Source organism: Dermacentor andersoni, chromosome 1 (genome assembly GCF_023375885.2).
Source record: "Dermacentor andersoni chromosome 1, qqDerAnde1_hic_scaffold, whole genome shotgun sequence".
NCBI lineage: Eukaryota > Metazoa > Arthropoda > Arachnida > Ixodida > Ixodidae > Dermacentor > Dermacentor andersoni.
In genome coordinates, this window is record NC_092814.1 from 42,124,614 (window position 1) to 42,152,230 (window position 27,617).

The 27,617-nt window shown below is 42.4% G+C and overlaps 1 protein-coding gene across 6 annotated transcripts in view; it reads right to left on the minus strand.

Moving 5' to 3' along the window:
- The window catches only part of LOC126545920 (protein SERAC1-like), a 43,586-nt gene that overhangs the window by 6,243 nt on the left and 9,726 nt on the right, over positions 1-27,617 (minus strand). For 3 of the 6 annotated variants that reach the window (XM_055061362.2, XM_050193968.3, XM_072286058.1), the window contains exons 5-11: positions 24,880-25,005; positions 20,987-21,239; positions 18,615-18,768; positions 18,074-18,302; positions 14,165-14,265; positions 13,992-14,089; positions 2,066-2,248 (exon numbers count right to left, since the gene is read on the minus strand). In XM_055061362.2, coding sequence (XP_054917337.1) covers positions 2,066-2,248; positions 13,992-14,089; positions 14,165-14,265; positions 18,074-18,302; positions 18,615-18,768; positions 20,987-21,239; positions 24,880-25,005 — 1,144 coding nt within the window. Of the gene's footprint in view, positions 1-2,065; positions 2,249-4,940; positions 5,000-13,991; positions 14,090-14,164; positions 14,266-18,073; positions 18,303-18,614; positions 18,769-20,986; positions 21,240-24,879; positions 25,006-27,617 lie in introns of those variants that run through there. The other 3 variants (XM_055061363.2, XM_050193969.3, XM_072286087.1) reach the window with 2 other exon arrangements.

Here is a 27,617-nt window from a genome sequence, read left to right on the forward strand (position 1 = left end):
GTCCCTTTTATGTGAACAATCATGAAAACTGAGAAATAGAAAACTAGTCTAGTTATACTGTATAATGTTAATTTAAAGTAACAGTGTTCTGATGATAATTCATACTTTCAGTGAAATAAAAGACTTGCAGTAATTTGTGTGCCAAATAATATGTGCATTCAAAGCTAGTCACCATATTCCATAATCATCCACCCGTTTTCACGCGTTTATCTAGTCACCAACTCTTCTGTGTAAATAGCCTGGAGAGGGGATGGTTACGTCCAGGAGGAGGCATAACACATGAAATGTAAAACTCTGCTGTGTGTGGGGAAACTTCATGCAATAGAAATTCTCTCCCTTCGCCTCAAATAGCATCTGTGAGCAAAATTTCTTCCTTTCCATTTTCTTTACCAGAAGAAAAGCTCTTTCACCATAACAAGATGACCCATGCTTGAGACAGAAATTAGTTTGACTTATATTAATTTGATGTTAACGGGTCCAACGAAATAGATGTTGATGTTGTCTGGCAGGTCGGATTGAAAGATGAGGCAGAAAAATGTCCACACACGGCTGCTTTATTAGCAGCATTTACCCAATTCTAATGCACCCCTGAACCTAATGTGCACACAGATTTTATAGGCTGAAAGTAGAAAACAATGTGCACCCAAAGCAAATGTGGATCCAGCATTACAACAAGAAAAATTTAGCATGCTTTTGATTCTGGATATCGGAAGAAAGATAAAACCAGCAGAGTTTACCTTCACGGTCTGGAAATTTATTTGCACTTAATTTCCGTGGTCGTCGCTCTCGCACTGCTCTTTATTTCTATGGGCCATAACATGCAGGTCTTCGTAAGGTCTGGTTTGTTTAATTTTCTGCATTTCTTGAACGACTCTGCACAGCAATCATGAGCGTGATGGCAGCCCACGCCTAGACTCACCACATTGCCAGTTCCCCATGCAATGCAAGACTTTGACACACTGAAAACACATGGTGTGGCTCCATTGCTGCTAGCTTAGCACGTAAAACAACTGCTCTTTTCTATTAGCTTTCATAATGACAGTGGTGTGTTGTAACTGCCAACCTATGCAATAGTACCTTGTTCTGTCACTATTTTTGATAACTGTGGCTATGGCACTGGCTCAGACAGCAGACTGTCGCTAACAATGCAAATGCGGCTTCCGTTTCATATCCAATTCTAACATGCAGACAATTTTTGGGCCCGTTTTCTTGGAAAAAAGGGTACACATTAGAATCGGGTAAATATGTAATAATTCAAGGTAAACTGACATTTTCACTAGATACTCTGCCAAGGGCAAAGTCTCAAGGCAGAGAAGTCATGGTTAAATGTCAAGTGGGAGTAAACTGTAGCCTGAAATTATTCAAGGGAGAAAATTAACCACAGGTGTTGGCTTTGGGCTGGGGCATCAATATTGTCTACTTGTGCTTTCCTCGACTCAATTGTAAAGAAGGCTGGAGTGCTGGCATGGTAAAATTTAGGGGTGTGCAAATATTTGAAATTTCGAATAGAATAGATTGTGCTATTCCATTTGTATTCATTTAGAAAATTTATTATTCTAAATAGCTAGGCTGATAACTGCGGATAAATTATTTCCAATCATTCAATAGGAGTGCTTGGCTTTTATGCAGCTTATAGTATATGAATTTGTTTAGATTTAGGTGAAGCAATTTATTTTGGCCAATGTTACCATGTTTGCATCCCTTTAAAACGATGTGCTATGTGGTAGTATCACACTTGGCTCCTTCAACAAGTACAACATTCTATGTGCATGTAGTGACATGCTGTTATTTCATTACTGTTATTGTCATGGTGCACTGTTAATTGAAAGAGTTGTTTATCATTTACAACCACTTCGGTTGAATGAACATAAAATTACGAATGTAATTGCATGCATGTATCAAATAACGTAATTATATAAGCCTTGCTTTTTAACCAAAGGAACCCCACATAAACTTTATATTTCAGTCTGCTTATAAATGGGAAAATATTTTATGTTCCTATTGGATTACAAAAGTTCACTATCCAAACACCTCTAGTAAAATTTGATATGAAGCATGTTTCCACCTTTCTCAAGCTCCTGCACTTCCACAGAAGGCAGAAGAAGAAGCTTGAAGCTGGTCGTGAAGTCGCCCAGGTCAGCACCACGATGTGGCACAGCATAAAACACAACTCCTGAGGTGTTCCTTGCAATCCCTTTATACTCGGGAGACTCACTGGCGAGTGCCAACATTTCTTTTACCAAAAGACCTGCAAGGGGAATGAAATTGCTAGCTTTCTTGAAATAGCAGAAGTGTACCATGCACTGTATTGCTGTAGCAAACTTTAAGAAAATTTCCATACTCGGTGCAAATAAACAGGCCATTGCCACTGCAGTTTCATGAAAGTAGGAAATGAGCCTTTAATGTGCTTAACTGAGCAGTAGAGAATTCTACTGCCGTCTGTTGTGTCAAAACATCCATGGAATTCTACAAAGACAGCAAGCGAGGCGTCAGTAAAGAAAATTTGTACGATAACATATAAGTCAGTGCCTAGCTTATTTAGGCTCAAGCTCGCTGGCTGCAGACAAAAACATGCAGGAGCAAATATTTGTGACAGGGCCATGTTTGTGTCTGCTGCAGAAAAATCTGGAGACAAACTTGGTGCACTGCATTGGAATGCCAATATATTCACATGCCAGAACCATGTAGAAAGTCCACCTTCCAGAAGGGCAGGGGTTCAAGTTGAAGGGAACACTAACTGGTCAGCGGTTGAGATAAGCAAGGAATGGTTAGAATGTTGGGGTAAAAAGAAGCAAGGAAGAGATGGGAATGAGGTTGTTATAGGCATACATCAACTTTACAAGATTGGCAAAATGCTAGATAGCAATAGATATACAATAAAACCTGACTAGCTCACACAGGCCAGGTGTGTATTTGTTGCCATCCCATTTCAAAGGAGATGCCATTAAAAATCATCCATCATCATCATCATAAATAATAAGACCAATTTTAGTTTTCACCACAAAGATCATGTGGCAACAGAACTGACTGTTTCTGGTAATAATGCAGCACATACAATTTAAAGAAAGAAAAGATGCGGACATGCGCTGATACCTGAGCTTTGCCGCAGCAATGTGATGGCTCAGGTAAAGATGCATATTCATTGCCAGATAATGTTATACCAGTTGAATGAGAAAAAGAGGAACTGGGGTCGTGATTTTTGTTCGTGTGGATGCGGGAACAGCCATCACTATGGTTCAGTTGATAGAGGATTGCACATATAATGCGGAGGAGGATGCAAGTTTGGCTCCCAATGGTGGCAAGTTTTTTTTTTTTTTTTTTTTCGCTCATTTTCATTTCTCATGCCTAATTTCTACATTTCAGTTAAAACCACAAATAACTTCTCCTATGTTTCCTCTGCTTCATTATCTGTTGGTTTTCAGAGCGATATACCAAGTGTTTCAGTGATGAGTGTGTGATTTTACTAAAAAGAGGGGATTTGAGACAAAATGATAACAATTGCTTACTAAGATTTGTAGCAGTAGTGGACTTCGGAATTTGTGCAATAATTGCCAATACAACTGGACTTTCGAATTTGTGCAATAATTACCACTACAATAACTAACTAGCACTAAATAACTTTTGAGAGCATTTCGTAATTGCAGAATGTGTCAGCCAGTACTCAAAGCATAAAATTTGTTATTGGCTGTGAGATCAAGCGGAGTTGCCACTTGATGGACACTGGCTGAACCATGCATAGGGTGGAAGGTGCCTTGCGTCTTCTGCTAATCACCATGTGTTTACATGTGTGCTTGTGGTGTGCATGCCCTCTAAAGGCAGTTAGCTCCGAAGTTGTAGCGCAGTCTTAAATGCTAGTATGAATTTTCTGACAATGCAAAAAAGTATTTAGTCTTTCGGTGTAATAACATCAGTGACTGCATGAGTCAAGCACACACTACATGATCGTCGCACCCTTTGTTCACCACAATAATTTTTGTTGCTTTGTCTTTCAAACACATCACAAAAAGAATTTGGCATTGTTTTAAACAAATGAAGTTGTAGTAAGACATGAATGCAGCGCTCTCTGCTTGTCATGATGTGTTGATCATTGCTCAATCCTTGTGATACTAGAAAACATGAATGGGCAAAACGAGAACAAGGTAAAAGCGGGAGCCATTGTTTTGATAAGTGGACTTGTTTTTTTCAAGGCGACATATGCTTTCCTCGGCACAGTATATATAGGTAGGGTTCTTCTAAAGGGGAGAGGGCGGGTGGGTGTGGCAATGACCAAAGGTGTTAACTGCGAGGGTGTAGAATCGAGGATAAAGGGGTGCTGTACAGAAGGCCGATAACACGGCCGTGTGCACAGCACCCCTCTATTATCTGCTTCGCTGGAGGTCATAGGCTGTCGTCTCTCTAGAAGAGATACTAGAAGGACTGGCAGAAAATGGTGCTCGTAAAATATATATATATATATATATATATATATATATATATATATATATACTGAAAAGGAATAAATATATAAATAAAAAGAGAAAGAAAGGGAGGAAAAAAGAAACCACTAAGCAACCAAATGGAGATAACTAAGTGTTGTTGCCTATACCTTGAAATTTAGCATAGCGAATAGATGCTAAACTCCCTTTGAAACGTTTATGCCTATTGGTTGCAATGTCTTGAACTTACAGATGAGGTATGATTCTCTGTACCTCCAGCGAAGCAGATAATAGAGGGGTGCTGTGTACACGGCCATGTCACCGGCCTTGTGCACAGCACCCCTTTATTCTCAATTCTACACCCTTGCTGCTAATACACCTTCGGTCGTTGCCGCACCCACCCGCCTTACCCCCCTCCCCCCCCCCCCTTCCCCCCAGAAGAACCCTGCCTATATATAAACCGTGCCGAGGAAAGCATATGTAGCCTTAAAAAAGACTTGTCGAAATGTTGGATCCTTCCTTTACCTTGTTCTCATGTTGCCCATCGTCTTGAATTTCCATCTGCCGCCTTGCCTGTGTTTTCCCTAGAAAACATGAATGTAACAGTGTGAATATCACAGAGCAGTGGGGAAAAAAAAAAAAAAGAATCTCGAGCACTCAGTATCATAGCACAGCATACAGTTGATCTTAGGTGTGACTTCCACATGATTACGTAACCAGCCTTAGCCGTGCCTGAGGTGTCCGAAGGAGAAGATCCAAAAATGTGTTGTCTGATACTGCCTGCACGATGTCGGTGGGCAGCAAATTCTATAGTGTGACAGTACACAGAAAAAAAAAAGATTGCTGGTATGCAGTTGTGTGTGCAAAAATGTCTTATATCTTGAAGGGGCAGTAGTTCCGTTTTGACAAGTTGGTGGCTGCAGATATTTATCTTTATCAAGGACTGATTGATTTAGTAAAATACTCCTAATAAATGAATGAATTTGTTCTTTTATGATGCAAGGGCCAATTATGATTAAAGACCAGGTCAGTGTTGATGGGTTTGCAGTGGGTAGATGAATTCCGAGAGGTTGGTGTGACGTAGCTGTAAAGGCACCTAAAAGCGATCTCTGTAAAGTGCATAAAAGCTATATGTAATAAAATGATGGCAATGATTAATGAGGACTACTAAGAACACAAAACATACATTGTGATAGAATGATGGTATTTTAAAATACATGAAGCCAAATGTTTGCAAGACACACTACTGCCTTAAGAGAGCCCTTGAAACGGAAGGGCCTGAAGGCATGTGCTGTGCAAAAATATCATCGCAGCGGCATCCTCTGGAGAGAGGATGTGCTACTGTCACGAGCCAATAAAGGAAGAAAGAAAGAAGAAGAAAACAAGAAGACACAGGGAGTCGATGGCAGAAATAAAGAAAAAAGATAGAAAATAAGAGCGTACGAATAAAAAGAATACAATATGAAAGCAGAAGAAGAAGCGCAAAAGTGCATGCGCAGCTATGTGGCCAACGGGAGAAGGGACACACAGCCGAAGAGAGCGGACTAGCTACACTCTGGGACGAAATGGGTAGAGGTGGCTGGAAGCTGAACAGGACGGGTGGATCGTGGAGACGGCGGCAACCCAGTGGAACTTCAGCTGCCACGGCCACGACCCGCGAGCTGAGTGGACCTCCCACCGGAAGCCGCAGCTACAGGCGGACGGCGCCGCTTCCCAGATTCCCTGCGGCTATGATCCGCAGCTTGCGGAGTTGACCGGGCGGTCCAGGCGCCTAGGTCACTCTACCCTCCTGACCTCCTGACTATGCCAACCATGGACCGAACGTCGGACACAGCGACGTCGAGTCTACGACGCATCGGCAGGCCCAACGACATGTCATCGGAAGCAGCGACAACGAGGTGACGTGGCCACGTCGATAGACATTATGTAAATATTTTCAACTTCATAATACGTTGTGTGCGAGGACTTAAGACAACATTTCCAATTAATTAGCTTTGTATATAGTTTGTCGTATGTTAGGGTTTTGCCATTGGGTTGGCAACACGTGCTTTCTGGATATATGTATTTTTCTTATGCTCATGCCCCATAAAGGCTTTTCCTAAATCAAACGTTCCTTACGTCGTGTTTACCACCCTGAGACTGTGACAGCTACAAATTCATAGGGCTAACAACATGTAAGACATCGTTTAAGAAACTTAGGACTGCTCTGGTGTCAAACAACGGTTCTGTACCAAGAAACATTACAGGATGAAGGGGGATGTGCTGCTGGTATGCTAGCGGAAAGTGTTTCTTTCTCTCTGTTTAGGCTTCCCGACACTCCAGGAGGGCGTGGAGGACGGTGAGCCTTTCACCGCATCTACCGCAGGTTGGTGGTTCATTTCCAGTTAGCGGAAAAACGTGCGTGGCATATGTGTGTCCTATTCTGAGACTACAGAATAGGACATCTGTTCGTCGTGTTTTTGTTGCGGAGGGCCAATAACCTAGTTTTGGCTTAATAAAGTGAAGCTTAATATTTGTTTCAGCATCCCATAAGCGCTGCCAATGGCTTCTGAGTTTCTTTCGGATGAAAGGCTTTAGATCTAAGGCAGGTACAGCAGTGGTAGGATGGATATCTTGTGATGCAATTGATGTGGCAATTTGGTCAGCCAGCATATTACCCTCAATGCCCCTATGTCCAGGTACCCAGCATATAATGACTTGCTGCTGAGACATGTACGATGTGCAAATAACGGAATAAAGCTCAGTAAGTACAGGGTTTCGATGATTGCGCAGGGACATTAGGGCTTTTACTACGCTTAGAGAGTCCGTGTATATAATGGCTTTGTGCACCTTTGCTTTCTTGATTTGTTTAACAGCAGATAGAATTGCATAATCTTCCGCGGTGAATATGCTTGTTTTCGGATGCAGTCCATCGGACTCTGATAAGGATGGTCCGATTGCAGCATAAAACACACCGGCATGTGACTTAGAAGCATCAGTGTAAAACTCGTGCACGAGTACTTCGATTGAAGTTCCAAGAAATGCATTCGAATATGTGCCTCTGGGGCGTGTTTAGTCACCTCTACGAATTATGTATCGCATTCTATGGGCTTCCACTGCCATGGCAGCAATGGCTTAGCTGGGACCATCAGGTTTTGCTGAAGAACTGGAACTTGCATTTCCTCAACAAGCTTTCTAATGCGCAGAGAGAATGGTTCTCTAGCTGCAGGTCGATTATTAAACAGCATTGCAGATGTCACGTCGTTTATGCTTACATAAGAGGGATGGTTGTGGTTTGCGTTCACTTTTAGAAAGTACATGAAACTGGAGTACGACCACTGAAGATGAAGCGACCACTCATTAGCTTCAACAAAGAGACTTTCTACAGGACTTGTCCTGAAGGCACCGGTCGCCAAGCGGATACCTAAGTGGTGAACAGGGTCAAGCATCTTCAAGGCACTTGGACTGGCAGATTGATATACTATGGCCCCATAGTCTAAGCGTGTACGTATAAGACTTATGTACACGTTCATCAGACACTTCCTGTCATTGCCCCATGTTGTATGTGATAAATGTTTAAGAAGGTTCATTGTTTTTAGACAATTCTCTTTAAGGTGCTTTAAGTGTGGAATGAAGGTCAGTTTTTAATCTAATATGATTCCTAAAAATTTGTGTTGTGTGACAACTGGTATGTGCTGTCCATATAGTTCTACACTGGGCTCTGCAAATAAGCCTCTTTTTCATGTGAAAAGGACACATGACCTTTTAACAGGATTCAATTTAAAGCCGTTTTCCTCTGCCCATTTACACACTTTGTTCAAGCCAAGCTGGACATGTCGCTCACAAATAGAAAGGTTACACGACTTGAAACCTAATTGTACGTCATCTACGTATACTGAATAAAACATGCTCTGCGGTATAGATAAGCGCAAGGAATTCATTTTGATTATAGAAAGGGTACAGCTTAATACCCCTCCTTGCAGCACCCCAGTTTCTTGTGTAAAAGGCCTGGATAGAGCATTGCCCACCCTAACGCGAAATGTACGGTTTGATAGGTAACTTTCAATTACATTAAGCATATTCCCTCGAATACCCAGTTCTGAGAGGTCTCGCAAAATCCCGTATCTCCAAGTCGTGTCATATGCCTTTTCCATGTCTAAGAAAACAGAAAGAAAGAACTGCTTATGGATAAAGGCGTCGCGAATGCCTGCCTCAATGCGCACGAGCTGGTCAGTAGTCGACCTACCCTCTCTGAAGCTGTACTGATAAGGGTCAAGCATTTTATTCGATTCAAGGAAATGTAAAAGACGACGATTTATCATTTTCTTGAAGAGTTTGCATAATCAACTTGTGAGCGCTATTGGACTGTAACTTGAAACGTCGGATGGGTCCTTGCCTTGTTTCAAGACCGGTACTACGATAGCTTCTTTTCATGAGGATGGGAGGTATCCAGCAGCCCAAACAGAGTTAAAAAGTGCCAGAAGTGTTATCTGTGTATCAGTGTGTAGGTTTTTAATTATGTCGTACGTGATTTTGTCAACTCCCGGTGCAGAGCTCATACACGAGCTCAACGCAGCTCTAAGCTTGGCAATATTAAAAGGACAGTTCTACAGTAGATTTGATCTGCATTTACGGTTTATTGACTTAAGTTCTGCTATTTGCTTATATTTAAGGAATGTTTGTGAATAGCTTATGGAGCTTGATACACGCACAAAATGTAAGCCAAGGGCATTGGCCTTGTTTTCCAAGGTATTTCCTCGCTCATCAATCAAAGGTCACGAGCATCGAGACATAAACATGCACATGCTTTAACAGAATATTCATGCCATAATGACACATTCATGTACTCTTATTTCCCCCTCGTGATAAGGGAATGGAATCGCCTCGATCCGTCGGTCATTTCTGCAGACTCATTATCTCAGTTCACATCACGGTTAGAATCCACATCTAGTAATCAGTAACGCAGTCTTATTCACATAATATGCTTTGCAACTCTTGTAAGCCATGCTGATTATCGTGAAGGTGTTTACTGTTATTTTTGTCCCCGTTTGCTGTCTTTTTCATGATGTATTCTCTGTATTGCTGCACATGTCTCCTAGAAATGTGATACCTATATTTGTTTTTTTTATGTATTCTTACCTTGTTTGGCTTATTGACACGCAATTCATGTGCACGTTTGTTACCATGTCTTTCATTTCTGTATGTCCACCTGCTATGGTCCCTGATGGGACTGGCAGTATTAAAAAAAAAAAGGTAATGGGTTGATCTGCTGCCCTTTTAGCCTTCTCAGCCCATTCCATACTTTAGCCTCCTGGGTATAGGAATAGATGCCTGAGAGAAACCTTTCCCAGCTTGTTCTTCTAGCCTGCCATCTCGTGCGCTGTCCTTGTGACTTTATATGTTTCAATGCAATGTAATTTTCCGCCGTGGGATATTGGCGCAATCTGCCCCATGCCTTATTTTGTCTTTTTCGTGCATCCCTGCAGTCTTCATTCCACCAAGGAATACGTTTCTTAGATGAGTGACCATTTGTTTGTGGAATGAACTTTTCAGCTGCGTCAATAATAAAAGCGGTAAAATATGCTACAGCGTTATCTATGCTAAAATAGCGTATAAAATCTTGTGATAAGCAAGTAGATTCCTTAAAACACTTCCAATCAGTCGAGTCAAGTTTCCAGCGAGGTACCTGTGGACAAATGTCGTGTCGTGTTAGTAAGTTTAAAGTTATCGGAAAGTGGTCACTCCCAAATGGATTTTCTATAACATTTCATTCTAAGTAAGAAAAGAGTATGGAAGATCCAAGCGCTAAATATATCAAGGAGTATGAATTATGCGCAATATTGTAGTAGGTGGGTTTTTTCCTATTAAATAGGCACACACCGGACGTAACAAGAAAGGATTCGATCAGTCGACCCCTCGAATCAGTCCTGGAATCTCCCCAGAGACTGTTATGAGCATTAAAGTCCCCGACAATAAGAAACGGCTCAGGAAGTTGGTCAATAAGTTTGTAGAATTCTGTTTCGCTGAGGTGATAGTTTGGAGGTATGTAGATAGAGCAGACGGCTACCAATTTATTAAAAAGAATCGCTCGAACTGCAACTGCCTCGAGGGACGTCCGAAGGGGCAAGTGTTGGCAAGCAACAGTTTTATTGACAATTACGGTTACACCGCCGGATGAGGTGTTAACCTCGTCATGATCCTTACGAAAAATAGTGTATGACCGGAGAAAATTTGTCTGTGTAGCTTTTAAGTGCGTTTCCTGAACACACAGTACATTTGGATTAAGTTTGTGTAAAAGTTCGGTTACGTCGTCAAAATTGAGGAGGAGACCTCTCACATTGCATTGCATAATTTATGTATCCGTTTTGACAGAGTTTGATACTGTGTGTTCTGGAAAGGAAAGGTTAGATCACAGGGCCCCTTACGGGCGGCGTGATGCGAGTTTTGTCTTTTTTGGAGGGGTCGAGAGAAGCTCGCTGCTCCTTAGGCGCTGGACAAGCGCTCTTCCGAGCGCTGTGCTTGCCGTGAAGGCCTTGGCACGTTCGACAAGACCTTTGGGGCCACCAGACTAGAGGTCGGTGATCCCTTCTTCTGGGATGGCAGAACAGCGCTAGCTGCAGCCGCCGGGGGGCCGGATGACGTCATTACCGGCTCACTGCGTGTGGGCTGGACAGTCGCCGGAGGCCGTTATGGCACTGGCCCCTGATGTGCCACATCGGCAAAGCTGCTCTAAGGCAGGTATGACACCTGCCTACGTGCCTCCTTGAAAGATATATTTTCTTTGACTTTGATCGTGACAATTTCTTTTTCTTTTTTCCAAGACGGGCATGACCGTGAGTATGCGGCGTGCTCCCTATCACAGTTTACACAATGCAAAGAGTTCTCTCAAGCTTCAAAAATATGTTAATGGGCACTGCACTTCGTACATGTTTGGTGGCCTCAGCAGCTCTGCGAACTGTGGCCAAAACGCTGGCATTTGAAACATTGGAGGGGATTTGGCACGTATGGCCTAACACGGAGCTTGGTGTACCCGGCCTCGATTGACTCAGGCAGGACACTTGAACCAAAGGTGATTATTAGGTGCTTCGTCTGAATTTCTTTGCCATCCCGCCTCATCTTAATTCTTCTGACATTGATCACATTTTGCTCACTGAAGCCCTCCAGGAGTTCCGCTTCAGTCAGCTCAAGCAAATCATCGTCCGACACAACACCGCGGCTGGTGTTCATTGTACGGTGCGGGGTTACTGTTATGTGGGTCTCCCCAAATGACACTAGTTTCGGTAGTTTCTCATATTGCTTCTGATCACGGAGCTCCAAGCGCAGATCACCGCTTGCCATCCTCGACACCTTGTAATCTGGACCAAAAACATCACTCAACGACTTTGAAACAAGGAACGGTGAAATGGTTCGCACTGGCTTGTCCGACTTTTCAGAGTGAATAACGTGGAAGCGGGGGAAGTTCTGGATTTGGCGTCCGAAAAACTGGAAGAGATCTTCGGTGCGCCCTCGTTTCTGAGGGAGGGTGATCAGGAAGTGGGAGGAAAGAAGTTTCCATGAAAATACATAAAAATTTGGCAACAGCGCCGACCGCCCACCACGGAGCCCAACGAGGGTACACGACAGAGCTTGCATACAAGTCTGCACGACGCCAGTCATACACTCTCACTATAACCAAATGTGGTGTACCCAAGGTAGGATAGCCACACAGGGTTAACCCTTGCCGCCAAGGAGAAAGGAAGTAAATAGAAGAGAGAAGAACACAGGAAAGGTCAGAAAGTGAGAGAAAGACGAAGATTTGAGGAGAGAAGACGGGAAGAGGCGAATGCCGATTTCCCCCGGGTGGGTCAGTCCAGGGGTGCTGTCTACGTGAAGCAGAGGCCAAAGAGGTGTGCTGCCTCCAGCCTTAAAGGTCCGAACACCCGGCATCGGCTCAACCCCCAGGATCCCCCTTTTCCCGGACACGGCTAAGCTGCGCACGGCTACACGCGGGAGGGTCCAACCCTCGTGTGCTCGAGTACGGGGTGTTGCAACACACCAAACGCCTGCTCACGCAGACGCCCCTGCGGGCACTCCTAATGAATGTGATGTGAAAATGTTTTCAACAAGTGGTGAGCTTATCCCAATTCAGGCTACGTTTAATGTCAGCAATGCTGCTTGACATAGAATGTTTTCTTGTTGCAAAATGTGCCGTATGATCTTGAATAGCTTCAGTTTTGTTAATTAGTATTTGAGTATGGGGCTCCCACATAGTACACCCATATTCCAGAATAGGGCAGATGTTAGTAAAGTAAAGCAACTGCCTCACTGTAAGTGGTGCATGCTTAAAATTTCCTTTAATTAAGAGCGTGCCCTAACTGTTAACTGTTTGACGACTTGGTTGTTTAAGGAAAAAAGAAGTGTAAAGTTGTGCGCGATGAATGTACCTTGCAACACAACACACTGAGTTGTATTTAATGTCATTAATATGTAGGACATGATGCTGCAGCTGGCTTCTTCCCAGCAGGTCTCCTTGAACCTTGTGCATTGTACCTAGGTTTCCAATCAGCAACTTTTGTATAAGGTCTTATATAAGCCAATCCACACTTTTGCACTGGCACATGTTGTGTATGTACTACTGGCATCAAATGAAACGCGAACAGTGGAGCGAGCGGCTGAAACATAACTGAACGTATAGTGCACATGGTCCAGTCATCACCATCAACAGACGTGCACATCCGGTTTGACAGCACTGCGTGATAATGCTTATGCTATACTGCGATATGTTTGTTTCTGCTCTGGTTCTCTTTCATTTGATAGTGAGAAAAGAAAAAGAAGAATAAAAGAAAACAGAAACTAAAATATCACTGTTTAGGGTGAATATTATCACACAGTGCAGTGAAACTGTGTGTGGTAGTGGGGTCAAATGAAATGTGAACAGCAGTGTGCGTGGCACAGTTTGCACAGTCATCATTACTGTGCTGTAATCTTTTCTCACGTTCAAATAAAACAGAACCAGAACAGCAATGAAAATATCATAGTACAGGGGGAGCATCATCACGCAGTGCAGTCAAACCGGATGTGCGCGCCTGCCAATGGTGATGACTGGTCGATGGCACGCACTATACCTTCAGTTACGCTTTGGTCACGTGCTCCGCTGTTCACATTTAATTTCACGCTGATAGTACTTCCATTTTTCCATAATATCTCATACTCAATGTGTTTTGCTAAGCTTCTGTGGTGGCAAACAGCACATTTTCTCAAGGGGGGTGGGGGGGACAGTACATTATTTACTGAATAGTGGCAGTTATTATCCAAACAATGTTGCACAACAGTGACAGGGAAATATTAAAACCATTACCAGAAGCAATAATAACCAAGGTAGTGTTACTAACTCTTACTGTGCTTGTTAAACAGCAAAGCAAACCACTGCAGAGATGTGCCAACTAGGAAAGGAAAAAACAAAGAAACAGCAAAGCCAAAGAAACCATTTCTAGACACACCCTTTCACTGACCTTAAAGCTCACAAAATGTGTTTTGAACTTAATGTAAGAAAATAATTGCCTTGAGTACACACAGCTGTTACAGCACAAAAATCAGCCACCAACCTATGTTGCTTACCTCCCATTGAATGTGTGATCCAAATAATAGGCCTCTCTCCCACACCAGCTTGGTGAAGCTTTGTCAGCATGTCAGTCGCTCTTGAAAAAAGTGTCCGCCTACCAAAGTGCAAGACAATTACCTCTGGTAAACCTTGTTTCCAGGGGATTTAAATGGTGCCACTTTGAACTTACTTTTTAGGTTCAAGCGGGCAGTTAGGTGACCACTGACTCAAGTAAGTGTCATAGTCTAGAGCCAATATCCTTGTATTTGGTATGTCCTCAGCCAGCCAGCTCTGCATGCAAGCATGACATAATTAAAGAAAGAAGCGCAAGACACCAACTGAGGCAACACAGTAAAGGCCGATGAAACATAGCTGTGTACAATCTTTTAGAGAGCATGAAACAAACACTACACAAAGCCTTTTCCAGCAAAGTACAAAGAAATTCAGGTGTACTGCTCTTCCTTACATGTTATTGCTTACATTCACTCATGGTCACAAACTAAGTTTCATTTAAAGCGACACTGAAAAGGAATGCTATAAGGTTAGTTTGAATGGTAAATTACAGTTCTATGCCACTAAAAACATCAGACTTACTGCGTGTGAAATTTTTTTTTTTTTTTAACAAAGGGGATTTAAGGGGAGACGCTTCTCGAAACAACTTTTTTTTTATTACTTGCACTAGAGGTTTCAAATTTCAGCCAATTATAGAGTTTTATATGCAGATTTCAAATATGTCACTACTTCTTGTGTATCTGTTATAGTGTTTGAGTTATGCAATGCACAATGGCAAAATATAGTCATCTTTGTGGGCACATTCTTATGTACTAAATTTTTACAAAAAGCATTGTGCTGTAGCTCGTTTAGCTCTTTGTAGATCACCAAGTGCCGATATCTAGCCAAACAGCATGTACAATTACTAGAACTATGCAACAAGATTAGAGCATTCCAACTAATTTTTTCCCTCGATTCCATTAAATGTAACCTTGTACATTTGCAACTAATGCTGGGAGATATTGTAATTTCAAGTAGGTATCAGTACTGTACATACCTTCAAGAGTATGTATGCCAAATTTCGTTAGTATAAGACAGTTCTAAATGTACAAGGTTATTTTCATGTGATTGCAAAAAACATTTGATGAAAATGATTTTTTTTCATAGTTGCAGTAATTATAGATGCTTTTTGAATAGATATCAGCACTTAGTGGTCTATAGAGAGCTAAATAAGCTACACAACAAAGCTTTTTGCGAAAACTTATTACGCAATAAAATTCCCACAAAATCACTCTATTTTGCCATTGTGTAGGACATACCTCAAGAACTATACCGGCTACACAGAAACTAATCACATATTTGAAATCTGACTTTAATGCTCTATATGGGGGTCGATTTTCAAATCTCTAGTACAAATATATAAAAAAACTTTTTTTCGAGGAGCATCTCCTCTTAACGTCCCGAAACTGCACAGTGGATTATATGGGACACCATAGTGGAGGGCTCTTGCTTAATTTTGACCGCTTGGGATTTTTTAATGTGCACCTAAACCTAAATACACAAGCACTTCTTTCTTTTGCCCCCATTTAAATGCAGCCAACACAGCCAGAAATTGAACATGTTAACTCGTGCTCAGCAGCAAAATACAGCAAATGAGCCACTGGCAGGTGTGCATGGCAACACCACCAGGAAGTTTCCTTGCTAGCTCGCAGTGATATAGATTTTGATAGCAACTGCTCAGAATTACTACATAGTTTATAAAAAATATGGATTACATTGCATTCTAGAGGGATTAAAAACTCAACTTCACTGCACAATAATGGCACAGGCAAGCAAAATTACTTTGATGCCCTATGATGTAACATACCAGCACTGCAGTATGTATGCAAAGGAAAAAAGGAGAACTAGGTTCATTCTCTCTGCTACTAACCAACCTTTACTGCCAAACAATGGAACAAGAGCTGTGAAAGAATACCTAATTTGACTTAGAGCTGCTCTTTAGTGTCTGTTTAAAGCCTACAGGTCACCTATGAAAAGTGCAATATGTAGTAAAATGTTTTAGTACAACCCCAGAGGAAGAGCAGAACGAGAACAAGGTAAAAGTAGGAGCCAACATTTTGACAAGTGGACTTGTCTTTTTCAAGGCGACATCTGTTTTCCTCAGCATAGTGTATATAGGTAGGGTTCTAAAGTGGAGAGGGAGTAATGCGGGTGGGCAAAGCAACGGCCGAGGGTGTGTTAGCGGCAAGGGTGTAGAATTGAAAAGAAAGGTGTGCTATTCAACATTGGTGGAGGAGTGTGAGGTAGCGCCGTGTGCCAGCCGTTCATGCATATTTTTTTTGTGGAAGGGGCCCGGACGAGGGGGATAGGATTATCTGCTCTGCTGGAGGTCAGTGAGCTATCGTCTCTCTGAAAGACAGAATAAAAGAAGTGGCAGAAAATGATGCTCATGGAAAAAAAGTACCAAAATGGAATAAATATATAAATAAAAGAAAGGGAGGAAAGAAAAGAAAAAACAAAACACTAAGCAACCATATGAAGAATAACTAAGTGCTTCATTATGCAAAAAGGTGAGGCGTGCAGACAGGACACAAGAGAAGTGGACAACACGAACGCCGAACTCCTCTTTTCTTGTGTCCTGTCCGCATGCCTCACCTTTTTGCATAATGAATCCTTACCAACTAGCTCAGCTTTCTGTCGTTCTAAACTAAGTGTTATTGCCTATAGCTTGAAATTTAGCATAGCAAATAGATTCTAAAGCTCCCTTTGAAACGTTTATGCTTGTTGGTTGCAAAGTCTTATGGATGAGGTATCATTCTCTGTATTTTCTGTCTCGTGCAAGACGAAAATTTGACTGTAGGATGTAGAGTTTAAGTTAAAGTTATGACCTAGTTGTTTGAAATGCTAGGTGACGGCTTTGGGAAGCTTTTTAGCTGTGTCCACGCGATGTCCGTTTAGCCTGATGTCCATTGATTGTCCCATTTCACCGATATATTGTTTCTTACAGAAGGAACATTCAAGCATATAAATCACAACGGAACCAGTGCAAGTAAAGCTAGTTTTCACTTCGTGTGTATAACTATTTGTGGTGCTTTTAATTTTAATGTCACTTTGAAGGTGCCTGCAGGTTTTGCACCTGGGGCAACATGCATTTATTACGGGGGAATGATGTTGGCTCACTTTTGCGTGCACTAACAAGTCTTCAAAGTTTCTGCCGTGTCGATAAGTCACCTTTGGTACCACCGGGAACGCTTTTCTCAGATGCTCGTTACTTGATAATATAGGGTGGTATTTTCATAGGATGTTGTTTATGTGTGGCAGGGCATCGGAATATGTTGTTATAAAGGTTGGTGGTCTCTCAGATTCTGGCGTAGGCTGTTTCTTAGCTAATTCTGACTGCTTCTCTGATCTTAACGCGACGTCTTAAGCTCTGTCAAGAGGAGCGTGTGGATATTTTCTTTCTACTAGTGTTGCTTTAAGGTTGTTTAGGTGATGGATATAATCATTGTCTTCGCTGCAGATTCTTCTTATCCATTTCGCTTCTCCGTTAAAATTCCTTGCTTGCAATGTCGCGGGCGATGGCTGTTGTAGCCTAAATATTGCTGGCTATCAATAGGTTTCCGGTGAAGTGTCATTCTCAGTGATCTATATGAGTGAGCTGAGTTCTCCCTCACCTACAGTGGAGCAGATAAGTTCCCCCCCCCCTCACTTTGGGCCCCTTCCAGAAATAAACACACGGCAACATCTCACACTCCTCCACCGATGTTGAATAGCACACCTATCTTTTAAATTCTACACCCTCACCGCTAACACACTCTTTGTCATTGGCGCGCCCACCCGAATCAACTGCTCTCCCCTTTAGAAGAACCCTACCTATATATACTGTGCCGAGGAAAGCATATGTTGGCTTGAAAAAGACAAGTCCACTTGTCGAAACGTTGGCTCCCGCTTTTACCGTATTCTCTTTTTGCTCATCATCTTGAATTTCCATCTCCCGCCTTCCCCGTGTTTTCCCCAGAGGAAGTTGCTCCTAGATGTACTATAGAAGCTTCGATTTCCCAGCCATTAAACACACCACTCGAATGAGACCGCAACAAGTGTACACTACCTTTGGCCAGCACTTGGTGTACCTCTCATGCATTGCAAGCGCTCGAGGGGATGTGTGGTCTACTGTTATTTTACAGGCACTGCTTCGAACTGCTGACACTGATGGCTCCAGCAGGCTTTCCAACTTAGTCAGCTTGCCCAAATCTTGGCTGTCATGTTGCCTCCATGTCTTGAACACACTACCCAGCAGACCATGCACAAAAATGATGTCTGCTGACACAGATGGCTCCCTGCAGAATCAAATAAAGCAAGCACCTAAGACAAAGTCAAGAGTTTAGGGTTTTCCAAGAACTTGACACACCATGTAGAAACACTTCGACTACCCTATGTGGCATTGTTTGTGTCAACTTGTATTTCTACTGTGAATGATGATTGGAGTTACTATTTCAGGAACTACATAAGTTTTCAAACATGCCCGAAAACCAATTACATAATTCATTTAGATTTTGGTGTCAGTAAAAGATAATGTTCAAGAAGACACACAAAATACAGAACAACAAAGGATGCTCAAAGCACCGCAAGGAAATGCAAATAGCAAATACCTGATTCTGTACTGAGGATGTAAAAGATAGATGCCACCTTCATATTCCGTGGGCAACAGTGAATCTTTGTCCATGTTGGCCAGAGCACGGCCAGCAGGAAATGATAGCAACACTTCGGAAGAGCGTAACCAGCGTGCCAATATACCAACCCAGCCTACAAAAGGAAGCAAGGTTAGGTTCCACGAGAAACCAAAGGCAACAGCTTCTCAAAAGCCATTGTAATCAGCTATGACTTAAGGGGGCCTCGGTGAATGAATACCTTTCTCGGTACTTTGTACGGGCATCGAAGTGATTAGCTTTACACTGCTTTCCAACTCAATTTCAAAGAATGCCCACTGACCTTCAGTAAATACATTTCCTTTTATGAAACTGAGCATGCCCAAAGATTACTGCAATCACAAAGCAGGTGCCAGTTTGATAATATAAAAGCTGTTTTCGTTATAGCCAGTGAAGCATATCCAGACAGTTGAAAAGAAGTATGTTGCATATTTTGAACCAAGAAACAACATTTCTATAATATAAACAAACAAGAAAAGTTTTTTAAAAATCACCTCACTGCAAAAATAATAATAGCAATGTGAATTCTGTCACTGACCATAAAATTTTATAGATTATGATTTTCTAATGCTGAGCAGTTATTACATAAATGTTTGGTCTTTTAGTGTGCTCCTTTTTCTCCTGAATAAAGCAAAAGAACAAAAAATTAGTTATACTTTTTATTACTTTCTGAAAATGACAGGTGGACTTTAAATCTGTGAACCAAATGGGAAGACAAGTAATGTGATGGCCGTATCTAGTTGTCAAAACACAAATTCCAGTTTGGCTATAAATTGAATAACATAGTACATCCATAATCTTTTATCACTGTTCTTATTTGTTTGTACAGTCATATTTTTAAAGTTATTTTTTCAGTCAGCACATAACCATAAGAAAATTTGTTAAGTTTCAATAAGAAGGCTAGGATTAGCAAAATGCCATTACAACAAAATAGATTTGTTTAGATTTTTGTGCACTAGCAGGTGAAGCTCCAGAGGATCGTGCAAGTTCAGCCCCACACCCATGCTTGTGATGGCTTTGCCATCCCAAGTGCTACCAACCAAGGCATGCTTGAAATAGGTACTCATGCAATAAATAGCTCAAGTGAGGCATCTTATTTAGTGCTGAAAAGAACTGCCGGAATGATGCAGTACATATTGTACAAACAATAATGTTAGACAAGAACTTTCCTTGTTAACATGCGCAAAATATCTACATAAAACTGAGCTTCCCAGTACACTGAAGCCCTCTATGGCAGCAGGCAACAATGTGTCTTGCCATTTTATTGTTCTGCCTGAAATGACCATGCTGACTGACAAGATCAATGTTCAAAGGAAAAAAAAAAATGGTGCACATAGCAATGCAACACTAGAGCCACATAACACATCTTAGGGGACATTGAATACTAATTCTCTGTTGAACCTCTCAATGTACAGGGTCATCCACTTTTATGAGAAATGTGTAATCAGTATTCAAGGCGGTATAACTTTGTTTCTTCTACTTCACAAAGGAAATGTGCCTCATGCAATGCACAATAATGTCAGTAAATGAAAAAATATTTTTCCGAGTTCTTGCTAAACATCAGCTGCTATGAGCTCTTGAATACTAACGAGGTGTTTCCTCTAAAAGTAGCCAACACTGTACACCCTATAGCAAATCAGTAAATGCCAGCCGCCCACTGCCAGCAACGGCTGAGTGGCCCTTAATTTTTTGTGATAGGCTGCAAACTCACCAAAACTTGCAGCTGGTTCTTGCAGTTAGTCAACTAATAATCAAGTGGTCTGATCTCACCTATGGTTGCCAATCATCCCAGCCTCAGCAGGACTGCCCCAAGATTTAGGAAAATTCCCAAGTTCCAACCTGACTCTGTCAGGACAAATATTTATCTTGTATTTAGGCCTGGTAAGTCTCAGAGCCAAACTCCCGTCACAGATGCAGCATATTGAACAATGCGTGGCCTGTAGTGCTTAACTACTACAGACTCTTCAACTTTTCAGTGAATGTTCTTTTCTTGCTGTCTGTGTAGGTAAACTTCAAGTGAAAAAAAGAGTTCGCTACCCTGAAGAGCTTGACAAAAGATAAGATAAAATGCATGGGGAGATTAAAGTCAAGTTGAACTACAGCCTGAGTTCTGACAAATTCAATGACTATGGAAAAGGAGGATTGAAGAATGCAGTATCCTTGTTCTGACTTACTATAAAAGAGGGGTGGCAAACCTAACTCCGACCGCTTCAATGGCAATGGTGTTTGATGACTACTAAGACTGCCTGCATGCCACCTAATTATTTCTACCTCGTAATACATGGCAAAAGCTTTAGCAGCCAGCAACTGCTCACCAGCACGAAAGATATGCTCATGTAGTGATGAGTCAAGGGCCAGATTGGCAATCATTTGAGCCACCAGGCTGTGCAAAGTCAAGTCATGCGCATGTTCGTGAAGTACTCGCTGCAGCAATGGTAGCACGCCAAGCTCTTCAACCAGAACTCGCCGGTGTTCAGGCAGGGCTGTGTGGCTCAATAGGGCCTGCAGACATAGCAGTTCCGCCTCACCCACTGCTGGCCGCCTCCACCGTAGGGTGTCGTCCTTTTCCTGAATGTAAAAAATCCTTGAAATTAATTCTACCTGATCGTACTGCACAAGAACTGAAAATCAAACAGTGAAGCACACATGACGACAAGCAATGTGTTACGTTTCGCCTACAACGCGCGGTAATGCCGGCGCGGATGCAACGGACGCCGGGGCTTCGTTCAAAGCGGCGGACATTTTGGGCCGTTCGACGCCGCCGCAACGCCTCCCCGCCAAGCGTGTCCAGGCGTGTTTCAGTGCCACGTGTCTTCGTGTGTGCGTGTGTGTGTGTGTGCCCACGCTTGTCAAAGCGCGGCAGCCGGGGAGCGGAGCTCCCCAAGTGAGGAGCCAGGCGGTCTGTCCGTCGGCGGGTTGGCGATGCGTCACTACACTCGGTTCAGCAGGTCTCTCGGCTCGACCGTGCGCGCCGTCGTGGGCTCATGCTCCGCCGTGTCGTGGGCTCATCCCGTGACCTTCCTTCTGGCCCGCGACGCCGAGAGTATAAGAGCAGCTGCCCCCGGACGCCAGGAGAGAGGCTCCGATTTGTACTGTTGAGTTACGTGCTCTCCCGTCTCTCCACTTCGGTCGACCTGACCGGCCGCTCTTTTGCTATGTTAGAATAAACAAGTTGTTCTGTTACCAGTCTTCTCATGCTTTGCCGGGACCTTCGGATGCTTCCAGTGCCCCAGGCCGCCAGGCCAACGCTACCCTTGGGGCTTGCGACCCATTCGCAATAACGGGCGCCAGCACCGAGACCCCAACAAATGTGAGAAACATAAAGTTGCATTCTCGACAGTGAAAAAAAAGAGAAATAAAACAAATCACAGTATTTATTATCTACACCATAAACTAAAGATGGAGTCTTTAATATCTTAAGCAAGTTGCAGATTTATAAATGAAATGTGAAATAAAAAACTAGAGGTGCAAGTAAGACAGAAGTGCAGAAATAGAATAGGCACGAGCAAGCTAAAACTGCAAATTTAGGACTAGCTATATATAGCAAGCTTGGCTGTTATATACAGTAGTGAACAGAATGATATGATATTGGGGTTTTCTATCAGAAATCAACTGCCTGCATTTCTAAGCTATCAGTAGGTGTTTTTGTTTTGTGTCTGTGTGCGCGCACGTGCGTACGTGCGTTCGTGTGTGTGTGTTTGTTTCTTTTTGGCTCCTTTCATCCCTATTCATATGTTAAACTTGCAGTAGCTTGTCAAACCTTTCGCTCTGCTACCATCATCAATTATGATTGAACTTCCTCTCACCAGCGCATGCATATTTTTGGATGTACCGATTGATCTGTGCAATTTTCTTGTCATACATCCTTGGAATACAGAAGTCATGCTTATGATCGCTGGGCTATGCGGTGCAATTAACATTACAGAGTGCGTTAAAGAGCCTACTGTCTGAAAATAGTGGTTTAGTATAACTCAGCACAAATTTTCTAAGCAGTTTAGCTGAGAACCAAAATGCAAAATGTCAAATCATTTAGTTCACCACTGTACATACTATAACAACACAGCACACAGCTTCGGCTTAAGAAGAATGCTGAGGTTACTTGACTGTAGTTGTGTCCTCACAGTACTGACTCATTACTTTTATAATGGGTTGCTCTAAATTTTTGCACATAATCAGAATGATACAGTATGGCAAATACTTGCCATGAAAATACTATAGAGCGATATTAAAATTATTGTTTCCAACAAACTATCACTGCCAAATAAAGGTATTAAGTTAATGCAGTCACTCGCAATACATCAACACAGAATCATTATTTAAATGGCCTGACCTCTGCGAAGACATGGGTTTGTGCCCCACCTGTGACCAGTTGTGTTTCATCCACTTTCATTGTCATTAATTTATAATTTTTTAATGCAATTAAAAAGTACATGTTATTTCCCCTATGCTGTCCTTGGTGTCTTTGTTGGCTTCTTATGATACGACTAATAATATTCGGGCCCTCAGTGTTGTTTCCTCTCGTTCGTTATGTAGCAAGGCCTCGAATCCGGCAGCATTGATGCCTTCAGGTAGCATGTGTGGGTTTATTAGCCACTTGCCTTCACCCAAAAAGATCACATACACGTGACGCCTGCGACAGAAAAAAATCTTCCACATCTGCAGTCAAGGTCGTGAGGTTTGGCGCTAGCCAACACATTCCCAGGTTTAGTTGTAGTAAATAAACATAAATACCCAGAAAGTGGATGGGAAAAGGGCGCCGCAGTAGCTCAACTGGTAAGAGCATTGCATGTGTAATGCAAAGACGTGGGTTTGTTCCTCACCTGCAGCCAGTTGTTCTTCCATCCACTTTCATTGCCATTAATTTATCATTTCTTTAATTCAATTAAAGAGTACATCTAATTTCCCCTACGCTGTCCTTGGTGTCTTTGTCGGCTTCTTATGATCTCAGCTCTCAATGTCACTTTAAATGTAATAGCAAAAGGTTCAGCAAGATGGTCAATTTTGTTGGTGCTATAACCGCGAAGAAGAAATGGTGCACAAACAGGAAAGAGAAACAAAGTGACACACATGCACTCCCCACAGCCTAATCTTGTTCTTTCCTCAATCTCAATCATGTGCTCACGGCCTTTCATGACAGAAATGGCTTCCGGGTTTTTGTATGGTACATTGCTACAACAACACACTTTGCTCTCCATGCTACCAATGAACCAGTATGATTGAGTGGCTAAGGCAGAAGTTTCTGACCCCTTGTAAAACCTGCTCTTGGGCAATATGTATTGATGTATGCGTGTGTTGTCACACTGTGCTGTGTGCGCATTGATTTCTGTCTCTTTTGTCGATTCCTTGTAAGCCTTGCATGGTCAGGAAGCCATACAATAATTGCAACAACTCTAAGCAGTGTTGTAGCGTTGAACAGTGTTGTGCTAAAAAAAATAAAATAGAAACAGCCGACTTAGAATAGCTTTCTATGAAGACAAATGTGCAAACGTGCAGTGAAGGTTTGTGAAGAACAAGAAGGCTACACAAAACACAACTGTAAGCTTGTTCTTGGTCCTTTGTCGTACCACACTACAGTTGAATTTCATCACCAGCTCAACCACCAACAAAGTAACCTGTCAATATGTGCATGAGCACCAAGTTCAAAATGCATTCAATGATCCCTGCTGTATACCAACAAAAAAAGAAAAGGCAATAAAGACAGGATCAAGTTGGCTCTCGAGCCTGGCTTTAGCAATTTATCTATGAAGTCAATGTACAAGCCACAAATGCCCAACAAGTCAGATACCTGAAAAAACAGACTCCGATGTGTGGCAGAAAAGCTGTTCATGTAGACGTGCACATGCAACGCGAAGTGCTGAAAACCACCCTGGCTACTGTTATACAGAGGTGTGCAACAATGATGCACATTTAGGGGTTTGTTTTTCTGTTTACCAGACTGATGTCAACCATGACTCATGACGTCTTGAAACAAACTCGGCATTAAAATGTATGCTTGCTGCAAAGACATTAGGAGTCTGGTTTTCTTTTTTTCATAATAACACTTCAAAGAGCACATTCAAGTTCCCTGCACTCATGTTGCATAAAACATACAGGCCATATGTCAACCATCAAGACATGGCAGCAGAAATTCACATGCTCACTAGGAGTAACAGTAAGTACTCTGCAAGATTACTGAAAAGTCTTACTTTCAAATCTTAGGACAGCTTACATGATGGGCATCGAAGTACTCTAACTTTGTCTGGAGGGCGTTCGTGGTGAAGAAGTTGATGCAGGACTCAGCTGCTGCTTCTGGCAGTTTTGAAAGAACACTTCTCAAACCATCCTGAAGGCTACCCTGCAAAATAAATGTGATGCCATTACTCGTTGTACAGGCAATCTCGTAAAATTAATCATCCAGCATCGAAGATGGGACATTTGTGGAGTAGTTACAAAGGCTAACTGAATTTTAGAACAGGACAGTACTATAGATGTGGACATACTGTGGGCCTTTGTATGTCCATACGCTTAGCAACATCCTATTTAAAAATGAGTAACCTAGCCATTGTTTCCATGTTGGTTAAAGGGACACTAAAGGAAATTATTGTTTATTCAATACCTTATCTACAGTAGAACCTCGTTGATAGGTTCCCGTTACGTACGTTTTCCCAGCGACTATGTTCGCAATCGAGAACACAAAAAATGACCTAACAGGGTTAATTACGCTCATTTTTTACCGGTTTATACATCCCCGGAAAACACGACTTTTTGGCACCAACACTCAGTACGCCGCCAAACAGCAATCGTAGAATACGTTTTACAGCCGCTAGATCCCATCTAAACAAGAAAATGCGCGAGGCGCCCGCGATCAAGAACAGTATATCGGTGCCCGCCACGGCAGCTTCACCGCAACACTCGCCCGCCCGTCTCACGTGAAAATGCCGGCGCGCTCTGTTTCTCATTTTGGTACCAGCAAATCTCCGGGATTGTCGCACGCGGCATTCACAGCTATCACCGCCAATCTTATTGCGATAAGCATCTTCGCCTATCTGTTTCACAGCGCGTGGTGCCGTCGGAAGCGTAGCGCACGCTTTTAATAGGCAATAACCGAAACGCGCCGCCGTTTCCTGCTGCAAACTGCGATCGTGTACGTTTTCCCCCGTTAGATTCCACGTGAACAGAGTGTGGTGCCGGCAGAAGCGTAGCGCACGCACGCGAACCGAAACACGCTGCCATTCTCTGCTGCAGGCGGCAAGATGTGGCCATCACGTTTCGCTTCGGCAGCACCCGGCGTTGTCCACCAGCTCGATTTCGTCTCGGTTTTCCGTCGCCATCTTAAACACCATGCAATAGAAAAATAACAAAACGCATCTCAGGCCACCGGAACACCACCAGCTCGATGCGCGTCAGCTTCTCATGTCACAACGATCCGCGCGACGCTTTACTTTATGTAAGATGCCAACAATAGTTGAGCCTGCCAATTTTTTTGTTACTTCGGATCTTACGTGTTCCCAGTCAGTACGTTCTTTCTCACGTTTCTTTTTTTTTCTCTCAACGCATGAACGAGGTTCCACTGTATCTAAAGTCTAGCATAATTTCCTGAGTGCCAATATATGACTTAGTTACATATATACATATAAAACTACCACTGAACGTCCTACTGCCTCTCCTTAATTTGAATCACCCACACCAAAACTGAGGCCATGACGTGATCTCAACGTCATCCCCTCTGCCACTATCTGCAAATCAGCTCCTTCTCTCTCAATTCGTGTTGGCGGCGTTCCTCGAACTGCCCAGCTCCCACTTCGGCTCCGTCTCCCAATTAGCGAGCAGCAACTGCCACCCGGTACCCCAACGTCACGCCACACGTCACATGAAAGAGGTGATGTGTGGTGGCCACAACAGGTCGTGCCACTCTGATTTTTCATTTTCATCATTTTCTCGCTTACTAAAGCTCTATTCTCACTACGAGTGATTAATTTGGTATTACAGAAGCCTAGTGTTTCTATCTGGTTTGACTTAATAGTTTCCTTTAGTGTCCCTTAAAATTAAGCTCCTGAAGATAAGCACACCTCATTTTTAATTGTGCAAAAACAACTTTCGAAGTTTCACTCAAATACAAACGTGCGACTCTGCATAAAAATATGCCCAAGTAGGATAATGGCCATTGCATAATTTTTGTATTTGACCTAGTACAGCATTTTGTTGATACCACAAGCAAACTTGCACAGTAAAAGTGCTGCAAACAAAAATGTGCCAAATCCTCTTCATCTCACCTTTAATGTTGCAATTGACACTGCATGTGGCACCCGTCATGACCGCCCTAATAATGTCAGAAGTCAGGAAAGGCCTATGCTCCATAGTGCACTAGGTCAAGGGTTTGCATCATGGCCATGGCAACTCATCCTAATGGGGTGAAGTGCAAAACTCCCACATACTAAAATTTCAGGGTGCACTAGCCAAACTTAATGAACCAAAAGTGGTCATCAAAATAAATTTTGAGCTTTCTGTTACGTATCCAACATGCAGCATTAGGATTTGAAATATGATTTATTATTATTATTATTATTATTATCATTATTATTATTATTATTATTATTATTATTATTATTATTAAGGAAACAGAATTTTTTCAGCTTGTTATGAGACCGAAGTCATGAGACATACATACATCTACAATAATAATGCTACCTCTGTGAGCACAAAACGAGATAATGGCAAGCTTTACAGTTGTACTTAAAACCTGACAGCCTCAAAGTTGAACATAAGGTTGAATCAATTACACAAAAGCCAACAAACTACTTTTATTAGTTCAACACAGAATTAACAACACATCACGCATCAAAGAGATGACTGTTGCAAGTTGCAGCAACATTTTATTGATCTAGATTGCAACCCAGGTGGTTATTTTTGCAGTAAATTACATTATGAAGATGATGCGTCTAAGGGAGTGAAAAATCCAAATGACTG